At 30.1% G+C, this 24,647-nt stretch overlaps 1 protein-coding gene across 4 annotated transcripts in view; it reads right to left on the bottom strand.

Moving 5' to 3' along the window:
- Positions 1 to 2,882: 2,882 nt before the first annotated feature.
- Positions 2,883 to 24,647, bottom strand: part of LOC134725293 (transient receptor potential cation channel subfamily M member-like 2) — a 50,359-nt gene continuing 28,594 nt past the window's right edge. For 3 of the 4 annotated variants that reach the window (XM_063588989.1, XM_063588988.1, XM_063588990.1), the window contains 10 exons: positions 19,345 to 19,671; positions 18,060 to 18,200; positions 14,298 to 14,552; positions 13,448 to 13,622; positions 12,903 to 13,059; positions 11,346 to 11,533; positions 10,107 to 10,242; positions 9,421 to 9,516; positions 8,402 to 8,422; positions 2,883 to 5,229 (listed from right to left, as the gene is read on the bottom strand). In XM_063588989.1, coding sequence (XP_063445059.1) covers positions 5,031 to 5,229; positions 8,402 to 8,422; positions 9,421 to 9,516; positions 10,107 to 10,242; positions 11,346 to 11,533; positions 12,903 to 13,059; positions 13,448 to 13,622; positions 14,298 to 14,552; positions 18,060 to 18,200; positions 19,345 to 19,671 — 1,695 coding nt within the window. In that variant the 3' untranslated portion in view covers positions 2,883 to 5,030. The remainder of the gene's footprint in view (positions 5,230 to 8,401; positions 8,423 to 9,420; positions 9,517 to 10,106; positions 10,243 to 11,345; positions 11,534 to 12,902; positions 13,060 to 13,447; positions 13,623 to 14,297; positions 14,553 to 18,059; positions 18,201 to 19,344; positions 19,672 to 24,647) is intronic. The other variant, XM_063588991.1, reaches the window with a different exon arrangement.

Raw genomic sequence — 24,647 nt, 5'->3', positions numbered from 1 at the left:
ATGTAGTATATTGAGAGAAAAACTTGCAACACAAAAACCTTAAATTGACCAATGATCAATAGAATGATCAATAGAGTTAAGATGAAACTTGTTAAATGGATATGTACAACTAACAATCACTCCATAAAAAAAATATAACTGTCCTATTGCCTATAGTATACAAGTTCATAGTTATCTCATTGGCAATCATACTGCATCTAATTTTGGTACGAAAAAGACCAAACCATTAAAACTCAATATTGACCAATGAACCATGAAAATGAGGTCAAGGTCAAATTAATTCTGCCAAACACATTTGTCATTTATGCATAAGATAATGCTGACTTAATTGCTCATAGCATCCAAGAAACAGACTTTATCAAGAACACTTTATATTGACTAAAGATCCATAAAAATTAGGCCACAGTCAGAGAAACCTTGCCAGACAGACATGTACACAATATAATCATTGCATACACCAACTATTGTTAACCTATTGATTAGTGTATTTGAAAAATTGACCAAAACACAAAACCTTTACATTGATCAATGAACAGTGAAAATGAGTTCAAAGTCCGATGAACCTGCCAGTCTGACATGTAGACCTTACAATCTTTCCAGACACCATATATATTTGACCTACTGCTTACAGTATATAAGAAAATGAACTTATCATGTGACGTTAGCCTTAATCACTGAACTCTGAAATGAGGTTGAGGTCCGGTGAAACCTCTTTGACGAACACTTAGATCTTGCAAGGAACCCATTTACCAAATGCATTGTATATCTATCCTATTACTCATAAGCAAGAATTTCCCATGACATAAAAAACCAAACTTTTTTTTTAAGTAGAAGCTGAATTATGAAAATGAAAAGGACAACAGACATGACAGATGGAAACTTGGTAACATAAGGCATCTTCATACAAGTTATAAAACCTCAATGTCTTCTACCCTCTGAAATATAAAGTGTAACATAAACAGTTTATGCAAAAGTTTCCTATGTCCGGCATAATGCTACCTTGGTCATAATAAAACATTAAAAATAAAAAAACACCGAATATTATTCATTGTTTTATTTTCTTTCTATAATCAACAGTTTTAATAGGAGTAAGTGTAAATGTGTAAAAAATAGTAACAACCATGACATAAAAACAATTACATGTAAACCACTAAGCCACAAAATAAAGAATGGTGAGTTTTTCTATATATAGGATACAAATTTGTTTTATCAGTTGTCAGTCGTGGTGGTTGATACATGTACTAGCAATATCTATCAGATATCTAGCTAATAATAATAAAAATATGACAATAAATGAAAGGTTACAATGCAATTTCCAAAAGGATTGATATTTCCAAGGGAAATAACTTTTGTAAAAATATTTCATTGGCACATATTTTTAAAATGTGTCTGTGACATTGCTGATATATACCTTTGATATAAATGCACACTTATAAAAAAGAAGTTGTGGTATGATTGCCAATGAGACAACTCTCCACAAGAGACCAAATGACACAGAAATTAACAACTTTTGGTCACTGTACTTAATCTGCTTACAAGACTAGACACATGTATTTGGATTATTTTGGACAATTAAAAAATAAGAGCATAGCTAAACAGACTAGGTACATTTTGATTCCTGTCCTGCTCTAAAAAAAGTTTTTTTAAGATCAATTCTTGTCATTACAAATCAACTTCTTCAGGCTTAAAATTAGCTCTTAAAATTAAAAGAATAAAATCTGCCAAGCTTGATTGTACCATTTAGTCTTAAACATGATAACAGTGTGTTGAAATGGAGTTTTTCAGGTTTTCAGCAAGAAATATCAAAACTTTGTCTTATTTCTGGTACTCCTCATCTACTTCTTCTATTAAATGGTAATGCATCACTAAATAATATCGGAATATAAATGTTTTATACTTTACAATGCTGTCAGATGACACTGACTACTACAATACATGTTTTTTTGTTGCTGTTGATACTAAATTTAGATAGAAGTAAAGTAAAAAAAGAATATATTTTCAATAAATTATTACAGAAAGGAATAAATCAAACCAGTAACAGATAACAGATAATGCTTCTAAAGTATATTTACAAATAGCCTAACTGAACTAGCAAAATAAGTCAAAACCGGAACATTCTGGATGTTATTTAGTTATCTATACCATGATAGTTGATCATGTGATCACCCAAAACACTAGATGAAAGACTAAAATTTATAACATGAATTCATATAAAACTGGATTTCCATTTCTAGAAAGAAAGAAAAATAAGTATATTTCAGTACAATTATATATAAGAATTTGGCTTGTTATGTGATTACGATGTATGTCATTCCAGATATTTTCTAATAGTATATTATTTGATCATGGTATCATGGTATAGATACATAAATTAACTTCTTAAAACTAACATATATTTTATTGAAATTAAATATGGTGAACCAACACCTTAAGTGGGGATCGTGAGGTAACAATAACATGAGTTAATGCCTGCTTGTGACAAAATTAAAAAACCCTGAGTGCCATTTTAAAACATTAAAAACTATTGTATTTAGTAGATATAATTCAATTATAATTCAAAATTAACACAGATGTATACATAATATAAAGTAAGAGGCTCTGTTTTGCTCACAAGAATTCTTTCTGTATTGAGGCCTAATAAGTTATTTTCTGAATCAAACCAATATCATTCAATTGACGTCAATGCCTAAAAGTCTTGCTGAGAAAATAAAAATATATACTAACACAGACCAAAAATGTGGTTTCAATAGGTCACCCTAGCACAATTGGCCAGATGAGGTAAAGAAAAACAATTAATGCCATCATGAAAAAAAATAGCCTAATAAATGTCAATAATTAAAAGCAGAAACAATTTTACTGGTAATGTTATGGCACCTTTTAAAAAAAAAAAAAAAGCATTTTACTCTTAGAAGTAGTCCAGCCTTAAACACACATACAATTTTTTTTTATCAGAATCGATGAGTCTTCCAAGGAAAATGTGTGTTGCTTGCTTTCTCCTAATAATATTTACAGAAACGGTGAAGACCATGTTTTGGTATAAGGAAACCTCAAATATCACTCAGAACAAAAGTCAATAAAAGTGCACACATTGAAATATTCATATGAAATGCAAACAGACTGAATAAGTGAATAACTGAATGCTGAGATTTATTTGTAAGTTTAAATAAGGTTAAATATTTTACTAGACATTTAATAAATATACATGTATTTACAGTGTTAAAACACAACCATTATAAAATAACTAAATCAACAACCTTAACATGATTGTACTACTATAATAATGATGCATATATGAATTATTAATATCACAGTCTTACTTGTTTATCTATGAAACCAATGAACAACATTCATTTCTTAAAATATCAAAACAGACTTTTTTTTAAGATTTGATAAAAATATAAAACAAACAATATTTAAACATAAATGCATATTACTTGTACTACATGTATCAACATATTTTTTTCTCTGGTTTTACAAGTCACAACATCTTTACTGTTTTTTAGTATCTTTATGTTTTCCACTTATTTGTACTGTAAGGTAAAAAAAAAAGTCATTGATACCATTAAATCAAATACAATTAGATGTGTCAAAGCGACACCAATGGCCCCGTCCCAAAAAGTTGAAAAATCTGCAATTTCAATAACACATATTGACAAAAACATGATGGTAGTCTCACATTGATATGTTCATAATTATAAATTAACTGTTAACAAAACTCAGCTCAAAATGTGGTGGTCTTTAGGAAAAAACTCTGTATAACTGTTAACAAATCTCAGCTCAAAATGTGGAGGCCTTTAGAAAAAACTCTGTATAACTTCGTTGCGGGGCCATAAAAATGTTAATAAATGTACAATAGGATTATATATTTCCTGTCAGGAAATTAATATCATTTACAAGTTATATTATATGTCATTGTGTGAAGAAGCAACTATAGATGATTAGTAAAAATTATAATTAAGGAAAACATTAAGTATCCTATACTGTATAATACAACTAGATACGACTACTTACAAACTTGATAAAATATGCTAAGAATTATAAAATATTTGATAAATAAATAAATTAACTAATTACAGAAATTTATACAAATCATACAAAGAGTGAAAGCAAAAAACAAATCATACAAATGTACATGTAATTCAACATTGTAATGTGTAGTTCCTTTATATATGTAACTATCATCATTTAAACAAGAAGATTGTTGAAATCAGTGAAATCGTTTCGTTAAATGTAAAAACTTGTTGATTGTATTTTTAATAGTGAGATTTATTTTTGTTTTTTTTATGTACTGGTAAACAAAAATCAGATCTTTTCCTTCTACAATAGTGGTTTTAAAATATTTAAATTAGATTAGTGTAAATAAAGTTTAAAACTACTAACAATAATATCAAATACATTTCATAAAATGTGGTATGTAATGTAAAAATTTTAAAAATGAATAGAGCATTATAAAATCCTATTAAAAATATATAAAATGATATGAAGTGGCTCGGATTTGACAATTATTAACTCATACAAAAATTACATATATATATATATTTTCAAGAAAAAAGTTTGATTTAAGAGATCAAGAGTGTATTGAACATTTATAACAAAAATGCAAAGGATTTTTAAAAGGTTAAAAGATCATATATGTTATTGGGTAAGTCATTTTTACTACAAAACATTTCTTACAGAATTTGTCAAAGAAAACTTTTCAACAATGGTATGTCATCTCTAAAAAAAGTTATATGTAAAATAAACTAATGGCTCCTGAAGAGGAACATTTCTGTTATTATAGTGTTCTTTAAAAATCAATTTCATAAAATACAACATATCATTACTATTTATGCTTTCAATACTAAACTGCAGTTATTATTATTTTATAGGTTGAACTAATTTGAATGTTCTTTCATTACAAATTTCTTATTCTTCTTTTTCAACATGATAAATAAATCTGTTGTAATTGGGATTTTTTTTTACTCTATTCTCAGAGTAAGATGATTAGTTTACAATATATGTTTCTTTTTTTAACTTCTAGCCCCTTATTACTAGGTATCTGGATGTAGGTTTGTTATATCTAGTGATGGTGTCTGTAGCTGACTCTTCTTTAGATCTATTAATAACTTCTCCATTCTGCCCATTGCTTTGGTCATATCCTGGACTTCTGAATTCACATAGAATGCTAACTTTTCAATCTGGTCTTGTAAGTTTTGTCCCTGTACAGAAGCTGTTGTGGTAGTGGACATCCTGTAGATAAATAAGTATTTGTATTTAGCATGGCATGGAGTATAGTTAGGTTATATTATTTGAAATATAATTCATAGGAAGTGTTGCAAATTTATATTATCCTCTTTCCTTTTATAAACCCTAATTTGTATGTGGATAACTCATGATAAAAAAATTAACAGATTTTCATAATCAAAGAACCAGATTTGGATAAGATCTATGGCTAAGTAAACAAATAAGATATGTTGATATCATCAATATGTTGATACCATCAATAATGTTTGGATTGTAGATTTATTTTGCACGTTATATTTGTGTGTCAATAAGTTTCATGAATAATATATAATAAATCTCAAAATATTTTGCCTAGTTTTCTCCCTTGTCTTAGGCATAACTGATGAGCATTATTCTAGAAACAAGATTTTGAGATTGGTATTACAGATTTACACTATATCTTTAAAGAAAAATGACAATGACAGTTTAAGTGTTTCATAAGTATTTGTTGTTATTTATAATAAGTAGAGCTGTGGGGCTTTCTATTTGTGAAAATCATTGAAAATAGAGAATATCAAATAAATTAATTAGGAGCATAAATATTCGTTTTTTTCATAGATTTTTTTCTACATTCATTGGTAAATTTTTTAATCTTTCTATAACAAGAGTGCACACGCTGAAATGTCTCGCCTTCTTTTCTTATCATTGATATTGTATTAATATTTCTAAATATAAAGCTTTATCACAACTGTCACATAAACTTTACATAAACCAAGAAAACTAAACATTGACCAATGAACCATGACAATGAGGTCAAGGTCATATCAATCATGCCAGGCAGATATGTACAGCTAAGAATTTTTCCATACAACAAATATAGTTGACCTATTGCTTATAGTTTAAGAAAAACAGACCAAAACACAAAAAACTTAACACGGAGCAATGAACCATGAAAATGAGGTCCAATAAAACCTATGCAACTGACATAAAGATCATAAAACACTTGAACACACCAAATATAGTTGATATATTGCATATAGTATTAGACAAAAAAACAACAACTAAAAAACTTAACTTTGACCACTGAACCATGAAAATGAGGTCAAGGTCAGATGAGATCTGTCAGCTAGACATGTACACCTTACACCAAATATAGTAGATCTATTGCATACAGTATAAGAGAAGCACACCAAAACAAATAAACTTAATCATAACCACTGAACCATGAAAATAGGGTCAAGGTCAGATGACACCTGCCAGTTGGATACGTTCACCTTACAGTCCTTCCATACACCGAATATACTAGACCTATTGCTTATAGTAACTGAGATATGGACTTGACCACTAAAAATTAACCTTGTTCACTGATCCATGAGATGAGGTCAAGGTTAAGTGAAAACTGTCTGTAGGGCATGAGGACCTTGCAAGGTATGCACATACCAAGTATAGTTATCTTATTAACTACAATAAGAGATAATTAAACATTACAAAAAATCTTAACTTTTTGTTCAAGTAGTCACTGAACCATGAAAATGAGTTCAAGGACATTGGACATGTGACTGACAGAAACCTCATAACATGAGGCCTCTATATACAAAGCATGAAGCATCCAGGTTTTCCACCTTCTTAAATATAATGCTTTTAAGAAGTTAGCTAACGCTGCTGCCGCTGGATCACTATCCCTATGTCGAGCTTTCTGCGACAAAAGTTGTGATACTGTGGATTCATTATTATTTGCTGGATACCAATTTTTTTTTTCAATTTTGGGTTTTGTGGGTACAGGTGAGCCACATGTTCAAATGTTCAAGGAATAACATATTTTCAATCTATAGGCTTTGTAAAGAGAGATTGGCAAAACCGCTAAATCCAATATCTACAAATATCCAAGTTTTCAGCAATCAATGAAAATTGATACCCACGGAAATAAATGAATCCACAGTACAAATATCATCAGGAATTATAAAATATCTTATTGATTTTTTTTAGATACAGTTACTAGTATCTTTGGCTAAAATTACCATCCTTTCTTTAATATTTATAAATGAGATTGTTTTCACTGTTTAGTACAATTCAAGAACAAAAATGAATACTTTTTCTAGGGAAATTTTCAACAGTAATTTCATTGAAACCATTCCTTCTGAATGTGTTATATACTTAGATGTGCTCAGATTAATGGTGCAACCAGAGACTATCAATTTCTGAAAGTTTGTAACACTGAAATGAATTATGATATGATACTTATCAATAAAACATGTGCATTATCATTTCAAGTACATGTGAATTTCCCCAATATCTATACTGTTTTCAGAAAATTATCTATAGCACCAACAAATGCAATAGAAAGAATATCATAAATGAGATATCACACAAGACCACACTATGCAAGTAGTATCATACCCAATGTTTGAAACAATAGATTTTCTGAAAGGCAAGTAAAGAGAATAATCAAAAAATATTATGAAAGAGGCAACTAAGTTTACGTGAACAATTAATGACTAAAAAGGGAGGTAAAAGAAGTTAGAAAAGGTGTTAGTACATGTCTGAAATGTGCCTAGCAAAAAAACATCCTTTCCTGCTTAGATCATCCTCTCGATTTTAAAACTAAGAGTCATTCATGTGCAAAAGACTGGTTATAGTATTTAAGTAATTTTATTAGCCTCACTATCAAAATGTGACGTTATCATTCAAATGTTGCACTGACAAAATAGCATTATGAACTGCAACTTCTTGGCAAAGGGATATCAAGTGAACCATATTTTAACTATGCTCAAGGTAAGAAGAATGCAAAAGATTGACACAAAGCCTAATGGTTGAAAACTAAGAAATCACAATTTGTAAATTAAAAAAATCCAAGCAACATGAGCAAACATTTTGTACCAGTCAACGATTTAGTTTAAGGTTGTATTGTTTTCTTGTTGCTGGGTTTTTTTTGCCTCTAAATTGTTGGTATACAATAGATGTAAAATAAACATACTTCATTCTTTCTTACATATTAAGAAATGGTTATCACATGAAAAGACTTTGGAGAACATAAAATAGCAGTGCAACAAGGGTTATAGGTTAGATGTATAGAGTTCAATCCATGCTTCAATAACCTAGTTTATCTATTTCAATGTTATTAATGTTTGTGTTATTCAGAAAATTAAAAGCAATCATCCATAGAATTTAGAATAAAAGAGATTTTTCCCTTGAAACATACTGTGATGATCTGAATGAAGTTCTGAAATCAAAAGAAAGGATAAAAATAACATATATACCATGTAATCAAATAATATCTTTCACTTTTATGTCACCTTGGCATGACCTAGCATGTTATTATTGCACATATATACCATATAGCGGGTTATTTTGTGAGTGTCAAATTTTTATTTTCATTGAATAAGGTATATGAAATATTTTGGCGTGGATTCAGAACTTTTTTTAAATACCTTTGCATGTGCACTTTTAAATTGGAGGAAAATTATTATGGCAATTTTGTTCTATCTGTGAAAATAAGCTAAACATTTACACACCATGAAAATGACCCGCTATACAATACTTTAACAACAAAATTTATTTATCTCATCAGATAGATATTATAGTGCAGACGCAATAAAAATGCAGTGTAAAAAAACAAGATAAACCTTGATAAATAGTTATAGTATGTTAGTTGTGTCTGGAAGTTTTTCAGGTAATTATTGCACAACTTACTTTACATCTCTGTATAAGAAAAAACAAACACAATTAAAACCCCCACTATGGTACCTTCACTGTTGTTCAAATATAATGTGTGCAGCTCATAAGGAAAATTTATAAAATTCTACAGTAAAATGAAATTCATATATGATTTGATATCAGATTAGTTTGATAACTTAAATAAGATTTGTAATTTAAATCCCACTTATTTGTAGAGGAGAAAAAATATTAAGTCTTGAGCAGACATTCAAGAAATAGAGCTATGAATTATGAAAGTTACATTAATTTTACTTACTCAGGAAGGCAAGTGCAATTAAGTGGTTTGAACTTGCTACCAACAGAAGATATTTTTTTAATTTTAAAATCCTACAATCAAAAGTGAAAGTTGTTTTCCTAAATGTCCCTTTTGTAACTGACTTTCCTCTGTATATCATCCTATTATCAAAGTCCAGCTTCTCATGTATCGTAACATTTAAATTTTTTTTTAACCAAATCATCTTACAATAAGGTATCCATTTTACAATGCATTTTGGTAAGACATACCTTGCAGTCAGTGGAGGCTTGCTGTCACTTCCTTCCATACCACGGCGTGATACACTTTCTTTTATTTTATCTAATTCATCTATAACTCTCTCCAATCTAAAAAAAATATATGTATTTTTACACTCATAGTTGAACAAAGAAGTCTTTTGTAATAAAAAGATAAAAGAAACTACTTCGTACATTGATCCAAAACAAAATTTGAAACAAATTAAAAATAAAATTGATTCCTAAATCAGACACAGTTTCCAAAACTATCAAATCTGCCAGCTAATAAGTAGGCGCAATTATTTTCATGTCTGTTTTTCTGTTGGCAAAAACTTCAGATCAATATAAAATAATTTTATTTTGGATGTAACATGTCTATTGATTGGCTGACAGTGATTTTTTAATTATAGTGATTTGTTTATCATCCCATAGATATGATTTTGTTACGTGACAGTGATGTCATCAACTTTTTTCATGATTTACGCCTGTTTGAAATGAATTTAGGATTAAATTATAAGGACTGACTGTAATATTTTTCTGTCTATTCAAAATAGCATAAAAAATATTGTGCACACTTAAATATAAACCGCTATGCAAGGTATTCAGTGTGCACCACATTTTTGATGTTATTTCTTTATAGACAGAAAAAAATATTAGTCATTCCTTAAATACAAAACTAATTACAGAAGTAAGATGTATACCTATCTGATGTAGTAGACACCTGGAAGTTTAGATCATTATTCATCGCTTGCTTAGTATCATATATATAAGTCTCCATAGCCTCCTTTTCAAATAATCGTAATCTAACTATGTCTTCCTCATCCTGCATTTCCAGTCCTAGAAAAGTTTTAAAAATAATATAAATTAGTAAATATTACTTTGTTAAATCTTAATAAAAATTGTCTTTTCTTTTATTCAATATTTAAGAGGGGGTCTCATTGGGGGGTTCTGATCACTGATATCACTTACTGTTTTGTCAGATTCCCGTATCCAGCTTACACAGTACACTATGTACGGAAGCACGTCTATTTTTTTTTTTGTAATTTCACGTCCTGCTAGACTACATTTCCCATTTTCACGGCACAATAATTTGACTTTCACATGTCAGGCTTAATAAAAATCGGCAATCCGGTGTCATGCTAAGTTACCAATGAGAACCACACAAGAGGGATTTCATCTGAAAGTCAACTGATTCAAATGACAATGAGTGATTGATGGTTCATCTGTGTAATGTCAGGAACAAAGATATGAATTAATTTAAGACACATAATGGGAATATTCATAAAATAATGAATTGTAAACAAGAATGTGTCCAAAGTACACGAACGCCCCACTTGCGTTATCATTTTCCATGTTCAAAGGACCAGGAAATTGGGTAAATAATCTAATTTTGCCTTTAAAGTAAAAAGATCAACCAAGAGGGAACATGTGTACTAAGTTTCAAGTTGATTGGACTTTAACTTCATTGAAAACTACCTTGACCAAAAACTTGAACCTGAAACTCACACTGTTAATTTCTATGTTCAGTGGACCATGAAAAGTCTAAAAGTCTAATTTGGTTTTAAAATAAGAAAGATCATATCATAAAGAACATATGTACTAAGTTTCAAGTTGATTGGATTTCAGCTTCATCAAAAACTACCTTGACCAAAAACTTTAACCTGAAGGGGGACAAACAGATGGACAGACGAACAGACGGTACAACAGACTGACGGACCATTGACCAGAAAACATAATGCCCCTCTACTATCGTAGGTGAGGCAAATGTAATTTTGGAGCTGATTGGGGATAAAAACCTAAATTGCTCTGGTTTTTTTATTCTACAAAATTACTTTCTATCCCATGTAAAATTATTTTAAGTCAGAACTAAAATATAGTCAAATGTAATCATATTTCTTCTAACTTTGTAACTCATTATATATACAGTCTGTTATACTCACTAAAATCATTATAATAAGGCCACTTTCCACAGCATGTCACTATCACATTTCTGACTATTCTGAATATATGATTCAGTATAATAAATGGTGGAACCAATGCTGGTCTGTCATAATACTCATACACCAGAGAAAACTTGTAAAACTTCCAAACTTGCTCAGATTTATCCTGAACCTTCTGAAAGGTATCTCTGTAAAGACAACATAGATCAAGCTCAAATGGGTGTTTTAATGTTTAAAACATAAAAATGAGAAAACGGCAGGAGTTAAGACATCGCATTTTACCAATTGTATCTAGGTCGACGTCAATGTGAGACATAGCCTTAGCAGCTCTATATATATGAAGTAACTGTTAAACTGTATGGCTGTTTTCTTTCCCTGTACATGTATTACAGTTGATATATCTGGTAGTCCACAGAGTTCTTCATTAATCTAAAAGATAACTATGACTCCTAGCTGGCCAGTCTTTGTTTGCTCTAACTCATAAATGCTGTGTTCTTGGCAGAAAAGTACTAATTTTCTTTCTTTGATTTGACCAAGTCTATGATCAAACCATGAACCTACACCACTTTATGAGAGCATGATACCACAAGACCATTGAGGGTTTATATATATATATGGTAGACACAGACTTAAAATTTACCCTCAACTTATAAGACCAGCATCCCTATCAAATATGTCTCAATTCAGATAACTGGTAGATCAAAGTGCTATCTTAAAGTTTACAATTTATAGATAATATGTCATCTTTTAAACAAAGCCATAATTCTATCTATAATAACAGCAAACTGATTTGAGTGCGTATGTGAAAGTAATATCTTTGGCTTGCTTGCTTGTTAGCTGAACCGTGAAATCATATTCAGGTTGACTATACTATACCCTCTTTTAGGATTAGTCTAGTCCTAAAGACAGATAGATTGGTTATCTGTTGGACTAGTCTACTCTTAAAGAAGGGTAGCATACATAACCTTATAATGACTTCATGGTTCAACTAGCAAGCAAGCTAACCAAAGACATAACCTTTACATATACATTCAAGTAATTTTGCTGTAATGAAACTGCAATAATGGATACCATATTGAGATCTTTTGGCAATCTTTACCAAAAAAATATGTGGAGAATACCATGCAGCTTTTAGAGCAATATCAACATGAGTCAATAATATAATTCCAAGAGCTCTACTCAAAGGACTATATTGGTTGAGGGTTGATATGGTGTGTGATATTGAAAAGGCACTTATCATCAGTACACTTTATCATTTACCTTAAGAAAACGTTTGGTTTTCTTGGGGTTTTTTTTATTATTATTTTTATGAAAAAAAAGAAAAAAAAAGTTTTCACATGAAATGGCTTCATTCAGATTTAGGGTTTGATGAAGGATATGACTGATATTGATGGCAAGATGTCATACAAATTAGGATTGTGAAAAATCATCATAAATCCTTTGCAAACATGACTGATATCAATATCATCACAGATGGCTAATACAGAACAATTGCCATTGATAGTACACATAAAATTTACTTATATTTACTACTAAGTATATTATAAATATACTTACGAGAACATGGCAATCAACAGATTAACCAATAAGATATTTGTCAGCACCATATAAATAGCTAATAGTAAAGGCACAATGGCATTCTTTTCAGGACATCTAGTCATTGTCCCATTTAGGTATAAGGCAGGATCACTTGTACATGATGATGGCTCTTCTCCTAATTGAATAAAATACAATATACATTCTCATTATCATAGGGCAAAAATGTCTTTAAATATTGTTAAAACAAACTTTTTTTCATATAGAATTTTTGTTTTGCTTTTGCTGCTGTTAAGTATGAAAAATTCCAGGTAGCATTCAAAAGATCCACCTGTCCTAAGTCAGGAATTTGATGTACAGTAGTTGTCATCTAAAGTGATTCCACCCAATTTCAAACTTCATCTGTGTTTTGTGGTAATAATCTTTGGGTAAAGTTTTAAATTATTTGGTCGAAGCACACTTAAGTTAGAACTTGGAAACCAATTTTGGAGACTTTGCACTAAATGGACATATCAATCTACAAAACTACTCAATAAGAAACAGTAAAAACAACAAAATCATCTAACCTTCGATGTTTTCTATGAAAAGTTCCCCATACATCTGCCAATATGGTAGGTAAACAATATCCTTGAGTAGACTCCAGGTCTGTGGAGCATTGGGAAATAAGTTGGCTTGATAGGTCACCCCAAAACTAAACACAAATACTGCTAATATCAAGAAGAAAAACTGTAAATCTGTGATCTGAAAAAAAGTACAAAACATAAAATTGAACAGAAATCTATTGTCATACCTACACTGATCAAAATATATCAAATTTCAAATATTGTTGAAAAGCTATTTCCATCTTCTTTCAATTTAGTCTGTGAACATAGAGTAATTTCTTTGTTTTTCTGAAAATTACCAAGGAATAAGTTGAGCAAAAACAGCAACTCACATTTTCAATTTTGATAGCATTATTTGTCAGCCAAATTTCCAACAATAGACATAATTAATCTAGCATGTTTGTTTTATTTTGCAACAATAGCAATAATAAATGCAAGCCAAAATTTCTGAATAAACTGTATACATATTTAAACAAGTTATTTAAGATTCCCTCCTGCCTTCCACTAATAGGAAATCTGCTTCTCGATAAATGAACCAAATTATGCAAATAAATCTTCAACAATAACTTAACATTGAACAATTTAGCAGGTGAACTATGATAAAATAAAGGTTTCACAATAAAATGACTTGAATCAATTGAACCACTTCTGCTATAAAGCAAACTGATTGGCAAATTTTAGTTAGTGGATTTGTTCACCCAAGGTTAATCTAAAGTCAAATAAAGACTAAATATCTTAGTATCATCTTTCAGTGCAGTCCCCACTAACACCTCTTCCATGACAATATAATAAAGCAATACAAGAAAATACATACCATTTTCCTGATCATTATCACCTTTGGTCCAATATTTTTCTCTACAAAAAAGAACTGCATTGTCCTCATGATATACATGGCTAAAGTTATACTGTAGGTCATCCTGGCCCAAAGAAAGTCCTCCTTTGACAAGGAGAACCTCATAATAAAGGATGACAAAAACAATATATACATGACAAAGTCAAACTTGTTCCATACACTTCCCCACCAACTGCGTAGCTTGTACAATAGGGATAACTGTTCTTTCATCAGTATCTGAAGAGAAAACAAAACTGCATTTCAATAAGGTTATATTCTACAAATTCTAGTTTGGACTTTAAGGTGACTTGGCATTAAATTTTGCACCAACTACATTAGTCAAACATGACTCACTTACCAAACAGACAACAGCTTTGGTGTTGTAAAAATAAACTTTGATACTTAGTAATGTGATCTCATTTCAGATAATTGTCACAGCTCTCCCCCTTTTCCACCAAAATTTCATACATTTAATTTTATAGCAAATCATCTTTGATAACTCATCAGTTTTTATTTGGTCTATTTACTATTTTTACTATTTACTCCAGCTTATTAATCAAGAAATTTGAGTAAAATATAACATTGACTTTGTTTGTAATATTTAGATTTTAATATGTCAACACCTCTAGTTTCCTTCTTATTTCAATATAATAAGCCTCTTTCATGCTTTTTTTTCAAATATCTTAGATATCCTTTGACCCCCCTTATTTTCACCCTCTCAAATATGATCTTCTGACATAAACTTTAAAAATTGAAACAAGAATGAGTTCATAGTACATGGATGCCCAACTCGCACTATCATTTTCTATGTTCTGTGTACCATGAAATTGGGGGTAAAAACTTTAATTTGGCATAAAAATTAGAAAGGTCAAATTATAGGGAACATGTACGCTAAGTATCAAGTTGACTGGACTTCAACTTCATCAAAAACTAGGTTGGGCATAAAAAGGGGCATACAAATAAGTTAACTTGGGATCTATTGCTTCCTAGTGATACCCTGCTATAAATATTCATTAAACAGAAAGTCGATAAACAATGGATGCTAAAAAAATCATACAGTAAAGCCTCATGAAGCTTCATACCAAATTTCAAGTAGCTCTGATTTTTAGTCTAAAGCAGTCAATGTGAAAACACATCAGAGTAAAATATTCTTACATAAAACTTGCTACAAAATTTTAGATTTGTAGTTCTAGAGAAAAATGTTAAAAAAAAAAATGATAGGACTAAACAACAACCAACCAACTGACAGCCGAAGCAAAGGGCCACTGACAGACATAAAAGATGTAGATTTTAATTGAAACATTGATTTTAACTGTTAAGAATGGTAAATAGCGGAAAATTGCGGCTTTTGTTGGGACAACATTTATGTATCCTGAAAGATACACTCGCCCTGCGCATCATGTATCCTCAAGGATACATCCGCCCTGCGCATTGTGTACCCTCAAGGATACACTCGCCGCGAAAGGGATAATATACCCTATTGAAGCAGGGAAAAGCCTAGGTTTTCTGACAAAAGTTCTAATGTCCTTGAAAAAAATAAATCTATTGTGAAAATTTATCAGTAATAAACAGTTATAAAATTCCTCTGTAAAGAAGAAACAATTTGAATAAAAATTAATAATGTGAAATGTGGTTAAAAATAGTTGATATTGGAGTTCAATATCATGGGTTCCTAATACAAGCTACAGCATTGAGGTTATTTTTAGCATTTTTGCAATAAAGAAAATATTGATAATTAATTAGATGAAGTACAGCGGATGGTCTAGCAGTCGGGAGGTCAGGAGGGTGGCTGCTAAACAGTGTTCTTGCATTAACTTGAAAACACTTCAACAAAATCTTTTCAAATTTACATATGTTGTTTTCTGTGGCTAAATGAAGGTCAAGTTTGATTTTCAAGTATTTAGCTTTTATATTTGTTGGGTTCTAGACCTTAAACAGTGAAAAGTGATATTTAAATTAGTTTTGGATTTTCCATTTCTGAACCCACTTAACTTGATCCTGTTAGGGGATCAGATCATATCCATGCAGGAAAATCTGGTTTGCTGTCAATCTGACATCCTTTTGAAGTCTTTATTCTTAGAAATGCACAAAAATATATCTTATATATAGAGGCACACACAGAACTTGCATTCCCTACCTTAAACCTTGTAAGCTAAGAATATCATATATATTATGGCTAGCAAACAGACACTGGCTTTTGATTATAGAACACAGATAAATTTGAATTGTTATTCCGTAAATATGAATTCATTGATCCAAAAGTGATTAAGACATTAAAAGTTGTCAACATCAACAATATATCATCTACCATCAAAAAGAGATTATTAAACAATAATGTTGTTCAGATTACCGTGTGGATTGTTGATTCATTGCTGTAAATAAAAGCAGGCATTTTTTTATAGTATCAGCCATTCATATTACATTTTCTTCTATCAAAAGTACATTTATAGATTACAATCAAAGTGGACATAGTTGTGGGAACCTTATAGTTTCACATGTAAAATTGAATTTATATTATTATCTGTAATTGTCCAATATAGCATTTTTTACAAAAAATAACAGTTATTTGGTATCCAACTGGATACCCTAGTAGATGAATTGATTAATTTTCCTAGGCCATGCTTTCTCCACACTCAAAAAATTATAAACATCTAATAAATATTTTAATGTTAAAAATACTAATGATTGAGAAAGAAGAGATTATTAGTAGCAAAATATAACTAGCTGTATTAACTACAGATATCTGGCTTGAATCATATCATTACCGAGTCATGTTCAACTTTGATGTAACGACAACACAAAATCTATATTGAAAAGGAACAGAAGTTAAATACAAAGTTTTTTTTTATTAATACTAGTTTTAGAAAATAGATATACATTAAGGGTCATAACTCTAGCATTTTGAAAGTGATGCCACTGTAATAAGCATTGTATACAACTTACAAGTGTCATAACATTTGGTTGAGGCAAATCAAAGTAAGAGAACAGAAACGAAAATTCAGCAATTTTTTTTCATTTGTAAAGGGACATAACTCTAGAAAGGTAAAATGGACACCACCAAAACTCCAACTTGATCTGTGTTTTAAGAAAATAAACATTGTGTATAAATGTCATAAAATTTGGTTGAGGCAAACTTAAGTGAGGGAATGGAAACAAAAAATATAGTATTTTTTTCCATTTATAAAGGTGCATAACTCTAATATGTTAAAAGTGAAGCCACCAAAATTCTAACTTGATCTGTATTTTGTGGTAATCTTTGGTTGAGGCAAAGTAAAGTTCGAAAAAAGAAACCAATTTTTGGAAGTACAGAAGCACAGGCTGATGTACAAATGACAGATGGACAAGTGTAAATTTGAATGCCATCTGCAGGGGCATAAAACTAAAGAATAGAGAATAACACAGTGCAAAAATATAAAGTATAAAATAAAGAATGGAAATGGGGAATGTGTAAAAGAAACAACAACAGGACCATAGAGCAGACAACAGCCAAAGGCCACCAATGGGTCTTCAATGCAGCGAGAAACTCCATCACCCTGAGGAGTCCTTCAGCTGCCCCCTAAACAAATATGTATACTAGTTAAGTGATAATGGACATCATACTTAACTCCAACAGGCAAAATTTATAAACAATAGATAAAAATGGCAAGAAAAAGATAAAGAATACAGATATGAAGAACCCTGTATCTTGCCCCTTATTCATGGTATTGAGATTTTTACTTAAATTTAATTTACAAGTTGAAGTACCTGTCTCACTTCCTCTGTCACCATGGTGACTGTCCACCCCCAAGTAATATATTCGTACACTGATATTCCACCGTCATCTATAGCATGTAAATCTGTTAGCACAAACAAGGTAAATATTCCTATAAACGCCAGGTAGGAAATCTGAAAGAAGCAAAGATTAATTTTCATTTATTATTTCTATAGCATGTAAATTCCTAGTACCGGTACAAACAATGCAAATATTCCTATAAACGCCAGGTAGGAAATCTGAAAGAAGCAAAGATTTATTTTCATTTATTATTTCTATAGCATGTAAATTCCTAGTACAAACAATGCAAATATTCATATAAACACAAGGTAGGAAATCGGAAAGACCCAAAGATTAATTTTAATTGATTAGTAGCATGATTATCTGTAAGCACAAACAATGTGAATATTCCTATAAACACAAGTTACGAAATCTGAAAGTGGCAAAGATTTAAGTTCTACCCTCATCGATAGCATGTAAAGGAGTAAATTTCGGTAAGTGCCATATATGGCCCCAATTATGAAGTTCATGGTTTCAAGACAATAATTGTTTTAAGTTGCCTTAAAGACATGTAAAAGTAAAACAGAGCTGCTATTGTCAAAGTTTAATTCTAAAACGTGATTTTTACATCCCAAAAAGGTAAAGATAAGGGATTTTGGTGAAATTTGACAAAATCAGCTGGATTTCCACCAAATAAAGGACCAGGAAACATAAAGCGCAGGCGTCACCAAGCTTAATATTAAAAAAAGACAAGTTAAATGTCTTCACAAACATTATTTTAAAAGATCTTTGTTGTTGAGGTATGCGCTCTATGTTTCCTGTCAAATAGTCTTTGGAAATTTACCCATTTTCAGTGAATTTTTCGTGAAAAATCAATATGAGTACAACTTGTGACGTCATAATGAAACACAGAAACATGTTTTGTCAACAAAATGGCTTACATCCTATCTAGTCAATGTATTAGCTATAATTTATCATGATATTGGTAATTAAATCTGAATTTGAAATTTACGCTAAAAAAGGGGGCCATTTTAGGAACTTATCGAACATACTCCTTTGTTAGCACAAACAATGTAAATATTCCTATATAAAACACAAGGTTGGGAAACTAAAAGAGGCAAAAATCAATGTTACAAATTATGTAAGCTATCAATAGAACTCTTTATACTTTTTTTAAATGAAAGCCTTCATAAGGCACATAAGTGCAAAAATAAAATCATAATTTGATCTAACATACTTTTTGTAAAGTAAACTCATAAAAATTATTGTAAACCTTACCAAATAGATCCAGAATTTAGTGACTGGTGCTGTGTAGAAGTAATAAATAGCATAAGGTATGCTGATTGTGTCCTCAGTATTTCCACAGGCACACATAGCAACTTTGTAAAATTTTCCATATTTTTTAGGCTTTAATTCTTGCTCTGTAAAGTCTATTGTGTTTTCAGGTGTCACTTTATTTGTAATGGCATGAGGATCTTCTGACATGGCCATACATTCTTCCTCTATTATCTCTTCTTCCTCCCTTTCTTGATCTTCACCAGGAGCTTTACTGGTAATAAACTTAATTGCAGGGATCAGGAACGGTATAAAAATGCTGATAATAATCTACAAATAAAAAAATTGTAAAATTAAAGTTTCAATAAGTTACCTCCATCAATAGTAATGATTCAACTATTTTAAATTTTCATAGTCACTTAAAAATCTCCAGTTCTGAGGCCCAAACTTCAGCTGAAAATTTTCAAATCTTTAGTAGTTACAAGACAACTCTGTCACATATTTGATAGTGGTTCCAAAAAGCATTAAAAAATTATGAAACCTTAATAAGTAATGCTTTTGGTCACACCTACTTCAATGATGACACGACATGAAATGACAAATTGACAGAAAACCAGATTTTCACTATTTTCAGGGTAATTAAGTTTGTTGAACTTAAAAAATGCTGATACAGTAGACTCCGGCCAATCAGATACCCAAAATGTCAGCTAAAAATATCCGATTGTCCGATATATTCAATTAGCCGATGAACGTATATATTCCTCCAAGTTTGTTTTTTTAAATTGACAGAAACAACCCTAAGATACCAATAGCTTTTATAGCTGCTTTATTAATGGAAATTTGTAACTAATCTCAATGTTTTTTTCAGGTACAAGTTTGGATAAATCGGTTGATTGAGTAATAGATCGATCAGTTGATTACAATGTATTTTGTTTAACTGTCAGTCTGTTGATTTTTTAATTATGTGTTGATTATCTGAATAAAATATGTACCTCTTAAATAATGAGACTTGTTGTTTTTGCGTGATTTGTTTCATTTGTGTGTTAAAACAGGTAAAAGCTAAAAATAACTATGAATTCTCGGAAGTAGGCCGCAGGTAAATCTATTAATAGCTTAAGAAGGTGATCGAACTCGGATCTAATTTTCTACAGTTTTTTATTTATGAAACACATTTCCATTTCAAGTAATACAACTACTTTTATGATTATAAAATTGGACATCAAGATGAGGAAAATTAATTTACTTTTCTATCTTATCTGCCGTGGTTCAAAATAAAAGGCTGAATATTATGTAAATTAGGAAAATGGCGTACATGTGTACAAGTTACATAATTCTATTTCACCTGGGATATGCTATTGACACACGATTCCTTATTTTAACACGGGACTTTTATATATATTTTAATAAATTGTTGAGAAAGAGGTACTTTTCATTCATATTTAATAATTATTGATGAACATCACGCACAGTTTATTATTTCTGTCGTGTCCTTGTTTGTGAAGTAAATGATAACGATCACATTTTGATAAACATATAACAAACACATCTTAGGCAAAATATAATACATGTATCAGATTCATAAAATAAACAAGACAACAAGAAGAAACATGTTTTATTTGACTATAAAAGATCGTTTTATTAATAAAATGAAACATTTCTGTACTGAAATTTTCTTAAACTTTGTAATGGCGCAACTTCCGGCTTCATTTCCTGTCAAGAAAAATATGAAATTATTTCAAAATATTCGATTGTACATGGTTTCACACATTTTTCATGAATATTCCTATCCAATTAGCTGATATATTCTAATAACCGATATTCGATTATCCGATGTATTTTGACTGAAATGTATAGGGAATGGTTCGGTGTTTTGAAATAATATACAATAGCCGATATATTCGTTTAGCCGATATCCGATTAGGTGGAGTCTACTGTAGTATGAATGAAATTGATGTATTCTGATGTTTGGCTTTTATGCCTTTTTGACATGTCATACTCTGCCCCTCTTCCAAACCTTCAAAGATCATGTCCTGACAAGTAAAAGTAAAAAAAAGTCAATACCAAATTTAACCTCCATTTTGTCACCAGTAACAATATATTTAGATTTGAAATAAATTGATAAATGGGTTCATAAGTAATTACACAGAAATTGTTGGAAGCTGCCAGCCACCTGCCTGCCAGCCAGCATGCTGTACTTCATGATTTAACCAGTTGCTTCGCAGGGCGCAGCATTATACGACCGCAGATGTAGAACCCTGAACAGATGGGACAAGTATGGACACAACTTTTAAGTTTGATACAGCTTTAAATGTGGATTGTGATTAAATAGTTGACACAACATAGGTTTATGTCACATTATGATTTGGACCCTTTGTACCTTAATGTAGACCAATTTGAAAACTGGACCAAAAATTAAGAATCTACATACACAGTTAGATTTGGAATATCAAAGAACCCCATTTATTCAATTTTTGATGAAATCAAACAAAGTTTAATTTTGGACCCTGATTTGGACCAACTTGAAAACTGGGCCAATAATTAAAAATCTAAGTACATTTTTAGATTCAGCATATCAAAGAACCCCAAGGATTCATTTTTTGTCAAAATCAAACAAAGTTTAATTTTGGACCCTTTGGGCCCCAAATTCCTAAACTGTTGGGACCAAAACTCCCAAAATCAATACCAACCATCCTTTTATGGTCATAAACCTTGTGTTTAAATTTCATAGATTTCTTTTCACTTATACTAAAGTTATAATGTACTGATTTCAATTCAAATTTCTAATGAAGTTTGCAACAATAACTGCTCATTTAAATACATGATACAATATTAAAATGTAATAAAAAGTGCTTGTTATCACTGAATGGTAAAGATTGTTTTAATTTATCAGTTGGTAGTTAAAATGAAAATACATTGTATATTGTATAAAACAATGATTAAAGTTGATTCAACTACTATTCTATACAAAGAAAGATAACTCCAATTGAAAAAATTAATTGCTATTGCACAATATTGTGCAATTAGATATTTCTTGCTATTGTGCAATACTGTGCAATTGAAAATTTCTTGCTATTCCACAATACTTAATGTGATAATTTTGAATCCTGATTTGGACCAACTTGAAAACTGGGCCCATAATCAAAAATCAAATACATGTTTAAGATAAAGCATATCATAGAAGCCCAAGAATTCAATTTTTGTTAAAATCAAACTAAGTTTAATTTTGGACCCTTTGGACTTTAATGTAGACCAATTTGAAAACAGGACCAAAAATGAAGAATCTACATACACAGTTAGATTTGGCATATCAAAGAACCCAACCAATTCAATTTTTTATGAAATCAAACAAAGTTTAATTTTGGACCCCGATTTGGACCAACTTGAAAACTGGGCCAACATTCAAAAATCTAAGAACATTTTTAAATTCAGTATATCAAAGAACCAGACTTGGGGTCAATTACATTGGAATGTAATTAATTAAATTACACATTACATTGCAAAAATGGTCAATTACACTAATTACACATTACACAGATTTTGAAATGTAATTAATTAAATTACAATTACTTTAGTAAAGTAATTAATTAAATTACACATTACATTTCATCATGATATTTTTTAACAATATTTTACGTGTTATATAATGCACATGTGTAAAATATTCATGTATGCATAGTTTAGGTGTTGCATTCGATAATCTTTCAATATAGTTATTTTAATGTTTTGTCAGTAATAGTCTGAATCTTCTGGTCTGAAAACAGCAGTTGTGAATAGTCTTTTGACAGGATCTAATGTTGTGCAAGATATTCCTCGATCAGGACATGGAAGTTTTATGATTAGAATATCATTATATTGATAGGAGAGGGAATCTGTTCCTATCAACTTGCCAATACATCAAGGGGTATTTTGACATCTCAGAAACGAACTCATTTGAATTAAACATAATATGAATAAAGAAATTATAAATGAATTTAAAATATTTTTCATTTTACTTTAAAAATATTAAAAAGTATGCTTGTCAAAATATTGAAAATATTTGTTAGTACAAGCAATGTCTATAATTTCTAAATATTAGCAATATTTTGCTAATTAGACAAAATACATGTAACAGTGGCATTGCCCCTGGACATTTTAATCTGATTAATTGCTGTTTGTTTTTACAACTGTTAATTTTTATTTCTATAATCCTTTTGTGTATACTAATTTGGTGTCTTCCTCGAATGCCAACATTTTATATGTTACATATTCCTTGAATGCCAACAAAAATATTTCAATAGATGTTTATATAATAACAATAGGTGTTTTTATAAGTATTTAACTGTTAAAAATAATTAATGAACTTTATAGAAATGCAACATTTTATCACTTTCTCATAAGAGGAAATAGAAGATTTTAGGGGTAAAATTATTATGAATTTAAAGAAATAAAGAAAATGAAACCGTTTTATTACTTTTTATAATAAAAGATATGTTTGGAATGAATATATGTTAACAACATAAGAAATATTAAAAAAAAATAATGAAATTTTAGTTAAATACAATTATATAAAACTAAATAAAGGATATGAGATTTGTTTAGTTCCATATCAGTTTAAATATTTTAAAAGTTAATATAAACTATATGAAGATTTCAGTTGTATAATTAATGAAATTAAAAAAATTATCTACTTCTAAGCGGGAAACTCTACAAATGTTTCAAGAAATTAAAACAGTAATATGGTAGGATATTACAGCACACACAACTATAGAAATATTGAGAAAAAAAACCAGCTTCAAAGTCCAAAGATTCTTTTGTAGAATTTGTGCAAACTGGAATCCTTACAGTCCTCACCTTCTGATGCAACACTTTTGAAAGTTTCATTTTAAGAGAATCCATATTTGTTCAAGCAGGAGAGGCAAAATATGATTTTTAACAACTTAACAAACATGAACTATATTTAGATACCTGTATTTACCTATTTGTTTAATTATTATGATTGTTTTGATAAGCATGCACTCTTGTTGTGATAACTTCTTGCACCTATTTCTTGAACGCCAACACAATTTTACAGGTAAATTGTCGGTAGAACAAAGAATGTTGGCATTCAAGGAATAAACCACTAATTTCATAAAATGATTGTATGCAGTGATTTTAAATTCCTAATGAACTGTCTCAGAAAGATGTTTCACAGTGACACATTTTATTGTTTTTGTTAAACAAGGTGTTTATTACTTATCAATCTATTTAGTTAAAGATCTTTCTTAAAAACTAGAACAACCCCTTTATATGATTATCACATTTTTTAAATTATAAAATATAAATAAATA

This window comes from Mytilus trossulus, chromosome 7 (assembly GCF_036588685.1).
Source record: "Mytilus trossulus isolate FHL-02 chromosome 7, PNRI_Mtr1.1.1.hap1, whole genome shotgun sequence".
In the NCBI taxonomy this organism is placed as follows: Eukaryota; Metazoa; Mollusca; class Bivalvia; order Mytilida; family Mytilidae; genus Mytilus; species Mytilus trossulus.
This window is presented reverse-complemented; position numbering and strand designations above follow the sequence as displayed.